This window comes from Manihot esculenta, chromosome 5, assembly GCF_001659605.2.
Source record: "Manihot esculenta cultivar AM560-2 chromosome 5, M.esculenta_v8, whole genome shotgun sequence".
In the NCBI taxonomy this organism is placed as follows: Eukaryota; Viridiplantae; Streptophyta; class Magnoliopsida; order Malpighiales; family Euphorbiaceae; genus Manihot; species Manihot esculenta.
Window position 1 is genome coordinate 10,019,254 of NC_035165.2, and position 16,191 is coordinate 10,035,444.

The following is a 16,191-nucleotide window of genomic DNA, read 5'->3' on the forward strand; positions in this document are numbered from 1 at the left end:
GCCGAAAATAAGAAAAACAATCAGAGAGAGCACACGCAACCAGGGGAAAAGCTCCACACACCCATATAAAGATCCACAAAAGCCGAGTCCTTTCTGGATCAAGGAAGAGGATGCCAAGAGAGCTCGCTAACTATCATGAAACCTAAAAAATCTCTCGCCCATGATACAGAAAAACTGGTACAGCGATCCTGGAGATCTCGTCATTAAGAAAAAAAAATAAACTCTTTCACGATCAAGAAGACATAAGCCATCATCTAAAGTGCGCAAACGAAGGGAAGGAGGAAGCTTCTGAAAGAAAGAGCCTACCAACGTCAAGATAAGTCCTCTCTCCCAGCATGCACCAAAACTATGACATGTAAAAAACATCATCTGCATACAAAACAAAGCTACAACAAACAAAACAAAGAACATTAACAGAAATCAGATTCAAGGACAACAACCCTCTCTTCGAAGCGTCAATCTAGAAAGAACACCAAAAAATCTTTATTTAACCACAAAACCCATTAGCAATGAGGAGGGATCAAACCCACTATTGGGCGGGGAAATAAATCGACCGACCCCACCCAAAAAGGACAGGAAACGGCCGTACACCAACAACAAAGAGCAACAGACGAAGCCCCAAAGACAAAAATAAGAAGAAAGAGGGAGAGATTTTCTCCCTAAAAAATTAGAAAGAAAAAATTTATTTTTATTCTTCTCTTATTTAATTAAATTTAAATTTTTGCATTAAAAATGTAATTAAACCAAATTGAGAGATTAATATATAGAAACAAATCAGAAATAAATCATTGTAGTTTGATCAATTAGTTCTTGGAACAACAAAATGCATACGCTGCATATAATTCTCTCTGCTAATCTAAACAAATTTAAGAGAAATTTCAAAAAACATCTCAACAATTAAAATTCACAAATAAATTTAGAGAGACAAAGATAGAAAGTATTTTACTTAAATTATAAAAAACATCTTATAAAATAACAAGTATTTATGTGTTATTTAATCTTATAAAAATTTACCATTCAAAAAAAAAGAATCTCATAAAAATTTAAAATTTAAAATAAGCATATTTGATTAAAATCCCTATAAGTAGTTAATAAAAAATTGATATGTTTAGTAAAGGGTAACTTACATATTAATTATTAAAATTACGCAAAAATATATTAAATAAATTATATGACAAAATTTTAAAATTAAATGAAAATAATATAATAACTTGTAAAAATAGCTTAATAAAAAATAAGTTCCAAATTATTTTTGTTAGTTTATAAATTCAACATATAAATTTAAAGAATATTATAATCAACTACTCCTATGTTCTATCAATTATAGTCAATTTGAATTCTACAATTGCACGACTCAACAGATTATTACAATTTGAGAACATGTTAAAATAAGTATTTATACGTATAATCAATAGATCTTATTTATTATATATTTAAAAAATAAATAAATGTGTAAATCTATTTATTTATATCTTCGATGAATAATAAATTAAGTTAAAGTAAAAATTGCCCTTTACTCATTATCGATATAGTAACTCCTAAAATTGCAATCAAGACTAACCGTACCAAAACAGTGGCTGCTACGCTGACTTGCACGGACGAGGAGTTGAAGGCGAGCGACGACTACGATTGGGACTTGCAAGGCGCTAAGCATGTGAGACACAGGTAAATTAAAGAAGAGCGATCAGGAATTGGGGTGAATTGAATGTACGAAAGAGATCCATGAGCATCACGGGAAGAAATTTTTTGAAGTTTGAAGGATATAAAAATTGAGAAGCAAGGAAAAAAAATTTTGAAAGAGCTTAAATGCGTTGCTTAAATGCGTATTTATACCCTATGAATTATCAAAACCACCACAACTCTACAAGAATAAGGTGAAAATTCAGTTTGGTTAATTCAATTTTAAATTAATAAATTGAATATAAAAATTAAAATTTTTCAAAAATATTAATTGAATCAAATTAAAAAATTAAATTAAAAATATTAAATTACTCCAATTTAACTGTTTAATTATAACTGAAAATTACTCATATCTAGTTAATCTTCACACATTTCTTTAATTTGAATATATTTTTCAATTTAGTTATTTAAATTAAATTTCTTTCTTAAAAGTTATGGATTTATAAATTAACACAGTTGCAAAAATTATTTTGTGATTTTTTGTTTTGAGATTATCAATTAATATTTTGTGATTTTTTGTTTTGAGATTTGATTTTAGGTAATTTAAGATAGGGAGAGACAAAGTAAGAAGGAACAAGGCAGAAGGTAGAACTGAAGAGAGAGTCGGAGAGGATAAGTGTAGAGGGTGGAGAAGATGGTTGAATAATTTTTTTTTTTTTAAATTCATTTTCTCTGGCATAAATAATTTTGTAAAAAAAAATTAAATAAATTTTTACAAAAATAACATTCGCTAAATGAAAAAAAAAAAAAAAAAAAGGTCTGAGTGATACACAATCTTGATTAGACCGCCCCTTCCTTGTCCACGCGGGTGTTTTGTATTAAATCGAATGGTTTCGACATCCCATGAGTTCTAGATACTAGATAGCGACTTAAACTCCATCCCCATTCCCCATCCAAACAATTTCCAAGCCAATGGCCAATTTTTTTTATTTTTGAAGGAAATTTAATATTTAGTTTATATAATATAAAAAATTTATTAATATATTATTGAAATTTAAATTTTTTTAATTATTCATTTCATAATTTTAATTGATAAATAATATAAAAATTTTATTAATTGATATTTTAGTTTTATAAATTTTTATTAATTTACAGGATATTTTAAATTTTTCTGTAATATTTGACTATTAAAATTAATGGAGGAATTAATTAAAATATTTTAATATATTTTTTTAAATTAAAAATTTATCTAATGGTTTTTTTTATACAACGAACATTAAATGGTAGTTTTGTTCTTAAAGGAAAAGAGCTGGAATTTAGTGTTCAACTTCAAACCTATTATATTTCTGTTAAATACGCTTGTTTATCCGATAAATGCATCTTAAAGAGTCGAAAAAAAAGCTCATGCGAGTTGGTTGTTTTCTTCGATAACATTGCAAGCGCCAATTCAAAAGTAAACTGCACATTTTTGTTCCTTTGGCTTAAATGTGCAAATATGAAAATGATTCATTCATTATTAGCTTACATTCTCCAGCTACTAAGACTAGGCATATGCTACTTGGAAACCGTTGCTGTATAAAATGAAAAACTATACAATACATCTGGTTTTTTATGAAAAATAATCTTACATAGAATGATAAATTAATAGTGATTAGACATGTATTTATAAGTCCAAATGAATGAATATGCATACATGAATACTCACAAAATATGACTGTCTTGCAATTTCTTTTTTTTTTTTTTAAATATCTTTTTTGGTGCGTCTATCTACTGTTTATCTGTTGTTTCATGCAACATGCCCATGTGGCTTCACTGCATAATTTATCGTATAAAACTGCACATCCAAGTGCTCTTGATTTCTATTTCTTTTTAAAAGAAACAGAATTCTGCTTTTTGACCAAAAATAAAACTTCCTCCTAAGTAAGTGCGTTTGCAAGATGAAACAATGGATTTAAATGAACTCGCATGTAATTAAAACCCTCAAAATACTTGGCCTTTGCCTTCACATACCCAGAATGAACTTTATTTAGCAAAATCAGAAGGAACGTGCCACGTGCCATTTCTTCTCTGTTTGCATGTGGCCAGGACACAAATCCAGAGTTATTATTATTAGTAACAGTAGTATCATTATCAGATGAATGTCATAGGAAATGGCAGAAAAATGAATGGCAGCAAAAAATTAGAGGACATGAATATTTGATAAATGCATGTAGACAGTAAACACAATGGCAGACATATTTGATTTAGAAGAAACAGCATGAACAGCAACTTGCAGATGTTCAGTGGACGACTGGTAACAGTATATACAGAAGACATGGAAGTAACAAAGTATAGCAGGTACCAAACAATTCCAAGTGTTCGTTAGTGATGAGAAACCTTAAATGAGATGATAACGATGATTGCAAATACAAGAGCAGCAATCACTGAGCCAACAATCCACTTGTTTCTGGTTATTCTTCTTGACATAGACGACAACACTTTTTTACTCTTATCAATGGCATCATCTACTCCATGTAACTGAAAAATGGAAAATAAAAGAGGAAACAACATTAAGGCTCCATTTGTGCACAAAAGTGTATTTCCTTGAGCCATTTTAAAGGTATGAAATTAAAAGAAACAGAATGAAATTAAGGTCACTCTAAAAATTTTAAAATGCAAAAATGTTTTCCAAATCAAAATGAAAAATTAAGCCATATCTTTAAGAAAAATTACCTCATCTTTCCAAAAGACGATATCATTTTACAGTCTTTGAGAATATTATTAACACCATTGGACGTTCTATACATGAAATTAATTAACACAATTTATTTTCTAAAGTTGCAAATAAATAACGGAAAATAAGTTATTTTCTTATAAAACATTCTCCTTGAAAAATATATTTCACATATAAGATATTTTATGTGAAACAAACGGAGGCTAAATCATTATACAACAACCAGCAACTTCAAGTTCCACTTTGCTAGCTCACAGCTTGGGTAACAGATACATAACAATTGTCATTTGAAGAATTGTTAAAACTATTAGACAGCAAGCACCATTTCCTAATAGACATAATAGTCATCAGAACTCAAGTTCTGGATTACGTGGAAAAAAAAGAACATCAACTGAACAGAAGATGTCACTACAAACACCCCTCCCCTAACAAACTCTGTGTCACTCCCAACCCAAGAACTATGTTACTCAAATTCAGGTAAAAGTGTTAGAAATGGGTACATATCCTTGTGCCTGACTTATCAACTTGTAGAATAGAAAATATAGAAATATGGATCTAGATTTTGACACGGGTGCTTAGATACGTCATACTATATAAAATAAAATAGAATTAAAAATTATGTAATGATAAGTGTAGCCTAAATAGAGGATTAAATACAACTAAATATATCATCTAAAATACAACTAAGTAACTATTTTTTATCTAAGGAAAAACAATATTTCGTTAACCATCATCTCTATTGAGAGAAAAAAGTGATTTTTTTACTGATATTCATTGAGATCTCCACAACTCGAGTGTCTAACTGCATGAATATGAATCATACAAATATTCAATGTCATCTCCCACGGTGTACCATGCCAACATGGAGAGAGAGGGTACCTTATTATGAGCATGTAGGAGAGTCTGGCGCTGTTGATGCAAATCTTCAAGAATTGAAACACCAAGCTCTTCAGTCTCCAGCATTGTTCTCCTACTCTCCTTAATCCTGTCGCCAGACTGGTTTAGTCTCTCTACTGACATAGACAATCTTTCTCTCTGATCTGCAGAAACCTGTACCATCATTTGAACGATTAACAAAAAGTTCTCCACCAAATGAATCACTCTCAGGTGAAAATAAGCATCAAACAAGCCCTGTAATCATCATGAGTGAAAACAAATGATAAAAGAGATGCCAAAGAAAAATAAAAAGTTAAATATGTCAAGTTCTCAACTGAAATTTGTGAAAGCAGTATCTTACTATCTTTACCCAGTATTAGCAGTTTAGCACCCATTAATTTTTGGGTTATACAGCATACTAATTCACCAAGACAGCCTACAAGATAGCCAACAGAAGAGGTAACATAGAACTCTCTGAACAGAACCACTAATGAAATTAACCAAAAAGCTACACGCAGCTAAGAGCAACCAAGGACATGTTTAGTAGGTGATGCAATTAAAGATATATATTGAGATAGAATTTTCTGCAGAAACATTTAAAAAAGACTATATGCATAAAAATTCCGACAATACATGACATTAAATCCACTTGATCAAGCAACCAAAAAAAAAGGAACAAGTATCTTAGAACAACAAACCATATTACCGCGTGTACATCGGCTATTCCGGCCTCCAACAGCTCTTCACGGGCAGCCTGATCAGCATTACCAGACGTTATTCTCTTAATCTCCCTTTTCAGATTATTCAGATCAGACTTATACTCCCTTAATTTAGCAAGCAACATAGCCTTCACATTCGGCTGCAAACTTCTCGCCTCAAGGTCCATTTTCCGAATCTAGAAGGACAGACCAAAAACTGAAATCAAATCTACAAATCCACAAAGTATCGGAAAGCAAAACAGAAACCTGATCTTCGAAACTGTACCAACACGTCGCAATCATCCAGTCCAGATTTTATCTTGGAGATATTTTCCTTCTTCTCCTCTGCAATTTTTTTTCACAGGATTAACGATAAATTAAAATAAACAGAGCTATATAACAAATGAAATTGAAAACGGATGGCTATGAATAGGAAGTGCACCTCCATCGGGAAGAAGAGAAGTGGAGTTGCATTTACGAGAGAGATTTGCAGAGAGCTCGCAGTACTGGCGCTCGTATCCTTCGAAGACATCACTCATGATTGGCGAGCAAGAGGAGAAGATGCTCGATTAGAGCAGAAAGTTCAAGTGAAGTGAGCGCCCAGGGAATGAACGGATGTAAAATGCCAACCGACGGAATCGTCAATGCTTTAGAAATGGACGAGTTTCCGGACAGCTCCACGGTCTTTGACTTCAGGCTGAAGACGGCCCTTTAGGCCTCTACTAATTTCTCATCCAGTAAAACGGTGTGTTTTAGTCCTTTAGACTCATAGCAGGTAAAAAACTGGCCGATGATTATTTGCTTTCGAAATTGTAACTCAATTTTTTTTCCTTTTTTGAAATCAACTCAAATTTAAATACTATTTCTAGCTTCACATAATTATTGTACATTTTATTTTTTTATATATATTTTTATTAATTTTTTAATTATATCATATATTAAATTTTATTAAATATAGGAAATTTTTACATAATTTTAAAAATAAAATAAAATTATAATAATTGATTTATAAATTATTATATAATATAAAAAATAAATAATAATTTTAAAATAATAATAAAAAAATGATAAAAATTATGAAATGAAGAAAATATAAATTAATAATTTCGCTTATGTGTTTTAATTGTTAGTTTATTTTAATAATTTTGTGGATAATAAAATTCTTATTATATCATATTTTATATAAAAATATGTTTAGAAATAAATTATAATTTAATCTTTATTTTTAGTAAATTTACTTCTTTTTAGATATATATAATATGACGATTTAGATTTATTATAATTTTAAATATTTTAAAAAATACAACATAAAGAGTTTTAAATAATTATTTTTATATGATATAAAACATAGTATTTAAAATTAAAAAATAAATAAATATTTAAAAAGATAACTTAATTTTCATATAAGAATATAAAAAAATTTGGATAAAAATAACTTGCCCTGTGTAATATGATGATTTAGATTTATATAATTATAATTTTAAATATTTTTAAAAATACAACATAAAGAGTTTTAAATAATTATTTTTATATGGTATAAAATATAGCATTTAAAATTAATAAATAAATAAATATTTAAAATGATAACTTAATTTTCATATAAAAATATAAAAAAATATGGATACAAATAACTTGTCCTGCGTAGACTTCTTGAGTAAATATATTTTTTTTTTGACAGTTTTGAGCTTTATTATGAGGAGTCCTTGCTTCTGTCTGCATGTCGTTTTTTTTTTTTTTTTTTATCTTTGGTTTTAGGTGGCATCTTTTCCGTTTCTCACTTTGTCATTTTGTCGGCAGCTAGCGTATGGTTATTTTTTTTTATCGACAACAAAGTCCTTTTCTCTCTCAGTGGGTCTATCTTTTATGGAAATTGTTCCCTTTGCCTTAGTAGAGGAAACAAGTTGCAATTGTAGAAGTTTCATTGCTTTTCTAGTTGGTCTCTAGTTTCCTTACTGCTCCTTTCTGATATTGAGATGCATATTATCTTTTGCAGATCTTCATTCTCTTTTTCCTTTAACTCCTCTAATGTTGCTTTTACCTGATGATTTTCTCCCCACTCTTTAATATGCTAAAATCGATTTTTGGCCATTATATTTATTAATATAGGCTGCCGATAATGATCCTTTGGAGTTGGTATGACTCGAGGTTAGATTTAGAGTATTGTTTTATTTTCTGGGCTTTAAAAATCCATGTAATTTTAATTCTTTATGTTTTGAACCTAATTTATTAGGCTGTAATGGATATATCTATACCTTTATTTTTTATTAAAAAAAAAAAAACAAAACAGAACACTGTTTCAAATTTTTAACAAAACTATTTTTAAAGTCACTTTTAATCTGTATAAAATGAATTTTTACGTTACTAACATTTTTATTGCTATTTTACTTTACAAAATTGATTAAGAAATTTTCTATTTTACTTCACTAAGAATGAAGCCTTTTCATACATTTTTAAGGCAATTTAGTGTTTAGTTATAAATAAAATTATAAATGTAAAATACCCTCACTCCTAATAAATTCACCAACTTATCTCTTCTACCCTCCTCCTCACCCACCGTTTGTGGGATCAGTCTAAATAGACAGGATAGGAAAAAGGAAGAATTTGAATGGCCCGTCTAATTATCGTAAAATAATTTGAATTAACAATTTTAAGCCTTGAGATCTAAGGTTCCAATTTGTATTTATTTTTGTATTGGCTGTGGAGATTGCAAATAATTTGGGTTTTATTCCATTGGTTATAAGAGATTTTTTTTTTAATTTAAAAAAAATCAGTTTTTAAAAAATTAAAAATCATGCATTCATTTAAACTTTTTCCATGCAAATAAATTGTTCCAAAACAACGCACAAGAGACTAACGGTTAAGTGGATTCTGTTTGCACTTCTTAAATTCACCTTGTGAAATTCTTCAATAGCCGTCGTGATCGAAATTGTGCAAGATCCTCGTGTCCGTTTGCTGGAAAATTAAATTTTTGTTGGATGTTTACAGTTTGCAAACGCATTCTCATTTCATTCCTTAAAAAGAAAATGATCTCCCCAACTCAAAACCAATAAAAATCAAATTAGGTTTATCCAAAACTTAAGGCTAAACGATTAGAAATAGAAATCGTAACTAAGTTTGGGTAAATCTAAAATCAGAACTGGAAACTAAAATTAAAACTAAACTTGAGTTGAAACAAAACTAGAACTGAAATGAATTCATGCTCAACCATATAACAATGAAAATTAAAATTAAAACTGACTTGAACCGAAACCAAACCGGTGTAAAATCCATAAGCAATTAAAGCTTGTTCAAATCATACCCTTTAATTTGTCATTTGATATGACAAAATTTAAATAATTCATTTTAGCGCAACCAAACAAACATCTAAATCCACTCCAAATCAGACCATTTGATACGAACTCTAGAGAGCTAAAACTATATCAAATCAAATACTAGACATCGTGGCTCAGTGGACATCCCTAACAGCGGAGAGAGATGCAATACTCTGGAATCTGGAGGGAAAACATTAACTTGCAGAACAGAAACAGAATAAATGCTCAAGAAGAATTCCATGGAATCAGTTAATCGACATGCAGATATGAAATAACCCATACCAGATTGGGCTATGTATACATATGAAATGAGTTCTTCTGTCTACCAAGTGCATTGAGAACTGGGAAGTAGAACATGGTGACAGCTAAACTGCCTCTACATCTAGAACTTCAAGCCATTATCTTGGCTGACCTTACATAAAGGCTATCAACTACCTTACCGATGTTAGAAATAGTCTCCAGTGATGCCGGGTAGATTGCATCAGTCTTAGGATCATCAAAAATGATGAGGCATCCAGCACCCTGGTCCAAAGTCCCTGCAAACTTCTTATCCAGAATCATCTGAGACAGTTTCTTCTCCACATGATCCACAGGCAGTTCAATCAGATCAGCTATATGAGCAATCTCAACCCTGGAGAAAGGCTCGATTAGCCGGCAAAGGTTTTGCTCCAATAAAGTGTCATACAGGGAAGATAGGTGCCGATGAACAATTGGATCTTCCTCTAGTTGGGCCTTGAAATCCCGAAGCGCAATCTCAAAGAGCTTCAGTGATCGTTTTGCATGAGCATCAGCAACAGCTTTCATTGCATCAAGCTCAGGTCCCACATATTGGAGACCTGCCTTGGATGATATTACTCCAGCAACATCATCAGCTTGGTTTACCATTATTTTGCATAACAACATATATTTAAGGCTAAATACTGCTCGCGGGTCTTCAAGAGCATTAAAAGCTTCAAATGCTTCAAAGAAGTAGCTATATGCAGTTTTATAATCCTTCTCTTCTGCATGAAGGATCCCACTCTGCAAATCTATGGTGCCCTGTTGAGCTGGTGGAACATAAATAGCATTGGCCGCTGTTCTAGCTGCAGTCAGTGCAGCCTTGGCCTTGGGGAGGTTTCTTAGGGAGAAGTGAAGCTTGCTTTCGAGCAAATCTATGTCCACAAGTAGAAGCTTATCATCCAGCCGTCTCACCTCCTTGATCAGTCCAGAAAGGAGATTTAATGCCTCAGAATACTCCTTGTTTTCCATCAAAAGAGCTGCAAGCCTTGCTTCAACTCTCTGCCGGAGAAAAGTTCTTTTCTCAGCGCGGGTCCACTGCACCATTTCTTTGCAAAGAGAAATCTGTAGATCTGATGTACCTGGTATTTTTGCTACTGCATCAATTATCCCACGAACAATTTTAGCAGTCTTTGCCTTTGGAATCAAGGCAAAAAAGGGTCTTAACTGGGTCAGAAGGCTTCGAAGTTCCTCTGCTCGGTTCTCCTGTCTGAGAAGATCAGAGAGATTCGTGATGGCCTGTTCTTTAATCCTTAGAGAATCAGGAGAAGAAGATGGATTCTCTAGTATACGGTAGTAGATAGAAATGGATTCAGATGGAGTTTTTGCTTCTAAAGCCTGAGAAATTGAATCAGTATTTGCAGGGAGATATGAAGTAGACATTATCAATGCTTCCAAATATCAGTCCTGCAAAATGAATAGTTAACTTGATATTTCTCAACTAACATCATCAATCACCAGAATGAGATAACAACAGGAGGGTGTCTAAATAAAGTAGAAAAGTAAACATATGCTCCAAGCATTTGCAACCTACCTTGACAACATAATTTGAATTAATTGCTGGAACTAAAATCCCACACCAGCTTGTAAAATCTAATTACGCCTCCAGTAATAGCATCACCCCCATGAAGCATCAGGGAAAACAAACATACCAAAAATAAAAAAACCACCATTGTTAAATAACAGGGGCTCGTCTTGTACAGTGATCAAGAACAATCAGTAGAACTACAGTCCATTAAAGTGTTACATATAACAAAGTTTGATGGGAAAGTTCTAGGAGTGGCGGGAAAGGAGTTTGTTAGTTGAGAGAATAACTAATTCTGTTGTGGTAGTTGTTGAGCCAAGTGAACTTGAGAGTGACAGTTAGTGGGATCAGTTATATATCTCATTAGCTACAGCCTTTGTTTCTATTCCAGAATTATAAAAAATACAATAATCTCTCTCTCTCTTTCTATCTTTCTAATTTCTTCTGCCTATTCTCTCTGCTCTCTTCTCCTTCCTTCTAATTCTCTGTTAGGGTTCCCAGATCCTAACATAAAGCAATTCCTAAAGCTCCTATTCCAAAAGAATAGGAGAAAAGAGAAAAGATGGGGGAAGAATGAAAGAGAGGGAGAAGAAGAAGATTAACACTAATTGTGGTTTGGATTCTATTTTCTGTACAGTTCAACTAGCAAAAAATTATAATAACAAAAATAGCTGGGTAACTAAGCCCATTGAAAGTATCACAAAGGAAGGACCAATATAAGGTTACCAATATCCCACCCAACAGCAACCATTTTGCTGGTATTGCACCTAGAGATGTAATCACTTTAAGTGATACATGGCATGTATCTGCCAAGTGTACCACATTCTGGGACTCTTGATTATTGACATGAAACAAGCCAAGAGATAGGTCGTCATACCCTCTCATTTTTCTATTCCTCTTCCTCCATTTTCCATACCACTCCATTTTTACTCTGATCATACTGAAAGGAGAAAGACCCTTGAAAATAAAATATTAATGCTGGGTAGTGGTACTAATGAGAACTTTATTGACAATGATTTACGGCACCACCAATTGAAATGTCTACTTGCAGATAATCAAACACCAAATTCTTGGCAACATAGGAGGCCTAGCCAAAAGCTACGGTAGTTATCATTGAACCAAGTACCAAATTAATCTATTGCAAAGGTGCATGAATCTCCTGGAATAATTATATCAAGCGCCAAATGGCCTGAAGGAGGGGCTACAAATTGAGTGGCATCTTGCAAGTTGAGCACCAGAAAACATTAGCTTGATACAAATATGCGAGTTACCACAACTACTGATGGAAAACAAGCACAATTTTCTGTTTGTTTGAACTACCACAATCAACAAATAAAAAACTCAAAGCTGCCCAAAATGATGTCAAAATTGGATCAATCTATATACTCTATTATTCTCCAGATTCTTCCATCCTATCATCCTGTGATTTCCGGTTTCCACCAGCTATTATCAATTGAACCCATACTGAACAAATTTGTTAGATAGACGCTCTTCCCAAGTCCCAACTTAATATAATTACAAGGACACCATAATTAGAATGGTTACCATATAAATCTAGGTCCTGCGGCTCCTTTTCAGTTAACAAAAATACAAAGATTTTGTTCCTCAGTCCTAATGTTGGATGGATGAATATAATATACACCACAAAATCTCCTGTCATAAATCCTTGCGAATAAAGAACAGAGAGATCACAAGAAGATGCGCAGCCAAAACGTGAGAACTGCTCAGTAACTTCATACCTCCTTCAGTGATGTCCAACACAGAACAACATAAGAAAGACGCTAACCCATTGTTTGGAATAAATCATTTTACAAGAAAAGAATTCATTTCAATTCTTATAAAATGATACATGATATCTATTTCTTTTAAAATGAAAATTTTTAAGTTAAATAGAATTGAAATCTTTTATTCCAGTCCAGCCATGATATAGCAAAAAAGAAATCAATTAATTGAAGTCTTGAAAATTTCGTAATTCCACATGTAGGGTAAGTTCTTGAAGATATAAAAAGCAATCTGAAATCAAAAATAGAAAACACAGGAAAATATATAATGTGTTCAAACAATAAAATAGTAAGATACACAAAAGGCTAACCCCTAGCATGCTCAACTCACTAGTGACTTAAGACTTAGATTTACAAAGAAAAACATTCTACACCTAGGGTTTTACCAGATTCAATTTGAAGGGAATACTCATTATAAGTAATCATTATAAAAGAAAAGGAAGTGAATCGTGAGAATGAATGACCAGAAAGAAGCATAAAATTATCAGAAGGGAAACAAATAAGGGAACATGCCTGAGCCGGAGAAGATAAAGCCGTTAATGGAGAAGATTAAAATCGTCTGCTCTGTTTGCTTCTTCGGTTGGAAAAGGGGAAGAATAATAAAGACGAGCTGAGCTCTTGAGCGTTCTTTGCGATTGCGAGCGACTACAAAAGGCTTGGGCTAACCTTGACGGTACTTTTCGGCCCTTTAAGGAGTTAAATTCCTTGCAGTAAAAGGTCATTTTCCGTATAGCCAAATTCGTGATTTAGGTTTTTTTTAATTTGCAAAAAAATATTTTTCACAACATTTTTTTTATATTTTTTAATATTTAAAATATTTTTAAAAAAATTAGTTAACAAAAAAATTTTATTAAAAAAAATCATTTTCAAATTATATTTAAATCATGATATATAAATTTATTAATGCATTTTATTTCTTAAATTAAAATTAAAAATAAAAATAAAAAATAAATTATTTATTCAAATATAAGTTATTTTTCAAAAATAAAATAAAACCTTAGTTTTTTTTTTTGAAATGGAAAATAAAACCTTTGTTTAAATACATTTTGAAAATAATAATTGATATTTTTTAAAATTTTATTATATCTTAAGTTTTTTTAACGTCACCTGAGTAAAATTAAAATAATAATTAACTAACTAATAATTTCATTTTTATAAAAATAAATACCTAATATTGCTATAATATTGTAGGAGTAATTTTTTTCTAAATCCGATTTATAGTTGATTTAATTTATAAGTACATAAAATTTATTTATTTTTATTAAGACAATACAAATTTATTTATTTAAGACAATACTGATCAGGTGAATAATTTAATAAGTTTATATTGTTTGACCAAATGCTTAAATTGGACCATAATTTTTGTCTAAAACTGAATTAAGACCTCGATAATTTTTTTCAGTTAACCAGACGATTAAAACTTTTCCAATTTTAGCTATTAGGTATACTGTTAACTTTGTTAATTATGTATTGCACGGCTATCAAATTCAGACCTCAAAAAAAAATTTTTTTTTTCAATTGATATTTTCTAAAACCAACATTATATTCATCAATAGTTTCAAAATCACCTTAAAATTATATTACTTTGTAAATTACATTATTTAAATAATAAACCCAGGAATCTCTCCCTATTTATTTATTAAAATGATAAATAATACCAGCAAAACAAAATAAACACCAAAAAATTATGAAAACTGGTGCAGTCACCAATTTAATAGACAAGCATCTAAATACACAAATATACATACATGTTTTTCTTTCTCTATCTCTGACTAAAAATGGAAAATATCGGGAAGCCCAATAGCACCTGCATAGAAAACGCCTGATCAAATCAAGCAACTCTGATAACAGGAACCTTCTTGCGTGCGGATATCATCTCATTCATTTGTGCAATCTGAAGCAAGAGCTGGCTGATCTTCTGCATAATCATACCAAAACATTGAACTAAGGATAGGCACAAGTGCAAAAGAAGAGAAGAGGACTTGCATGTATAACACATTCACCAATCTGTTAAAAATCAAATGGGATGCAATTTGCAAAATCTGAATGAATCCCTAATGTAATTTTGTATAAAGTTACCAAATCATGCAAATACCCTCTTATGCAAAATATATTGGTTAATCTTCAGCAAAATTATACGATAATATTAAATTATGCAAAATATTGCAAGCGTTTATTAAGCTAAATCCAAACTACTATGACCTAAAACTTTAGAAAACCAACTGAGGACCTGTTATGTTCATTTTGGCATTTATTCAAACACCTATATTTAACAAGCAATCCAATGCTCATCCAAAAGAACGTTAGACAAATTAATATAACATCACAAAGAGATGAATTAGCAATGGACCTGGTCCTTCTCTTTGATAATGTGGATCAGACGATTCTCGCTTTCTTTCCGGAGACGTTGACGCCATCTCTGCACCCTCGAGTACAGCAGGACCGCCGTGGCCACTACAACACTCACGGACGCAAATGACCAAAACCCACTTCCTCCACGAGCTCTGCTTACAATCCAACAAATCCCAGACCTCAAAATCTCAAAGCGCAACCTCAAACGCTTCCCGAACTCATTTCCCGCTATTGGTTTTGAAATTGAATCGGACAGCAACGGCAACCCTTCTTCAGCTTCAGTACTATTAGACGCAGCAACTGAACTCGGCCGGCTAAGAACTGGAGAATCTGGCGGAGATTTTGGTGACGGTGGTGGGAGTTGAAGGTCTTCATGGTAGCTTGGAGGGAAAACAGAGAGGTCGTCTTGAACATGGCTGTTGTTTCTAACAGCAACAATTTCCAATTGGACTTGCTCCCATTCGTCCAAGGACTCTGCACCTTCCATTTTCATGATCAGAAACAAGTAGTCGTCAGTTTAGACAATGAAGTTTGCCATTAAGCTGCCATGGTCTTGCTCTAGAATCTGGATAACTGATTTTTCCGTTGGAGAATTATCAGGTGTATGCCACTGCTCGCAATTTTCGTTGAAACCAAAAATCAATGGTTGATGTAACGATTTAATAAATATCTGAAAATAAAAAATTAAGGAGATAAATGATAGATTTTATAATTTTTATTATATTTCAAATGTAAGTGATATTTGGATTTTTTTTTTTTTTTTTTTTTTGTCAAAGTAATTTTCGGCAAAAATGCAAAAGGAAATGGATTTAAATCTTGACCATGGAAAGGTTTATAAACTGGATTAAATGGTCAGGATGACAATAAGTTCACAGTTCCTAGGTGAAGATGTTAGGAGAGAATCGCATCTTCTCGTATTGCAATATCTTTCTTTCGAGTGCTTTATTTTTTTATTATCATTTTTTTATATAATAGAAATATCTGGGGTTATTATAAAAAAAAAGAAAAGAAATATCTAGGGTTGATGGAAAAAGCCTGA

General features: G+C 31.7%; 3 protein-coding genes across 4 annotated transcripts; all 3 read right to left on the reverse strand.

Annotated features, from left to right (window-relative positions):
• Window positions 1–3,830: 3,830 nt before the first annotated feature.
• Window positions 3,831–6,635, reverse strand: LOC110614575 (vesicle transport v-SNARE 12). The gene is made up of 5 exons (XM_021756139.2): window positions 6,350–6,635; window positions 6,194–6,252; window positions 5,916–6,104; window positions 5,213–5,383; window positions 3,831–4,137 (listed from the first exon to the last, which is right to left on the reverse strand). The coding sequence occupies exons 1-5, from the start codon at window positions 6,444–6,446 to the stop codon at window positions 3,982–3,984; spliced, it is 672 nt and encodes a 223-aa protein (XP_021611831.1). The 5' UTR covers window positions 6,447–6,635; the 3' UTR covers window positions 3,831–3,981.
• Window positions 6,636–9,436: 2,801 nt separating this feature from the next.
• Window positions 9,437–13,466, reverse strand: LOC110615308 (26S proteasome non-ATPase regulatory subunit 11 homolog). Of its 2 annotated transcripts, none has more exons than XM_021757118.2 (2): window positions 13,314–13,466; window positions 9,437–10,901 (listed from the first exon to the last, which is right to left on the reverse strand). In XM_021757118.2, exon 2 carries the CDS (start codon window positions 10,875–10,877, stop codon window positions 9,609–9,611), a length of 1,269 nt encoding a protein of 422 aa, XP_021612810.1. In that variant the 5' UTR covers window positions 10,878–10,901; window positions 13,314–13,466; the 3' UTR covers window positions 9,437–9,608. The 2 variants fall into 2 exon arrangements, with proteins under 2 accessions (XP_021612810.1, XP_021612811.1); XM_021757119.2 differs by lacking the exon at window positions 13,314–13,466 and adding an exon at window positions 11,029–13,307.
• Window positions 13,467–14,485: 1,019 nt separating this feature from the next.
• Window positions 14,486–15,787, reverse strand: LOC110615006. Its single transcript, XM_021756709.2, has 2 exons — window positions 15,151–15,787; window positions 14,486–14,718 (listed from the first exon to the last, which is right to left on the reverse strand). The coding sequence occupies exons 1-2, from the start codon at window positions 15,643–15,645 to the stop codon at window positions 14,632–14,634; spliced, it is 582 nt and encodes a 193-aa protein (XP_021612401.1). The 5' UTR covers window positions 15,646–15,787; the 3' UTR covers window positions 14,486–14,631.
• Window positions 15,788–16,191: the final 404 nt, after the last annotated feature.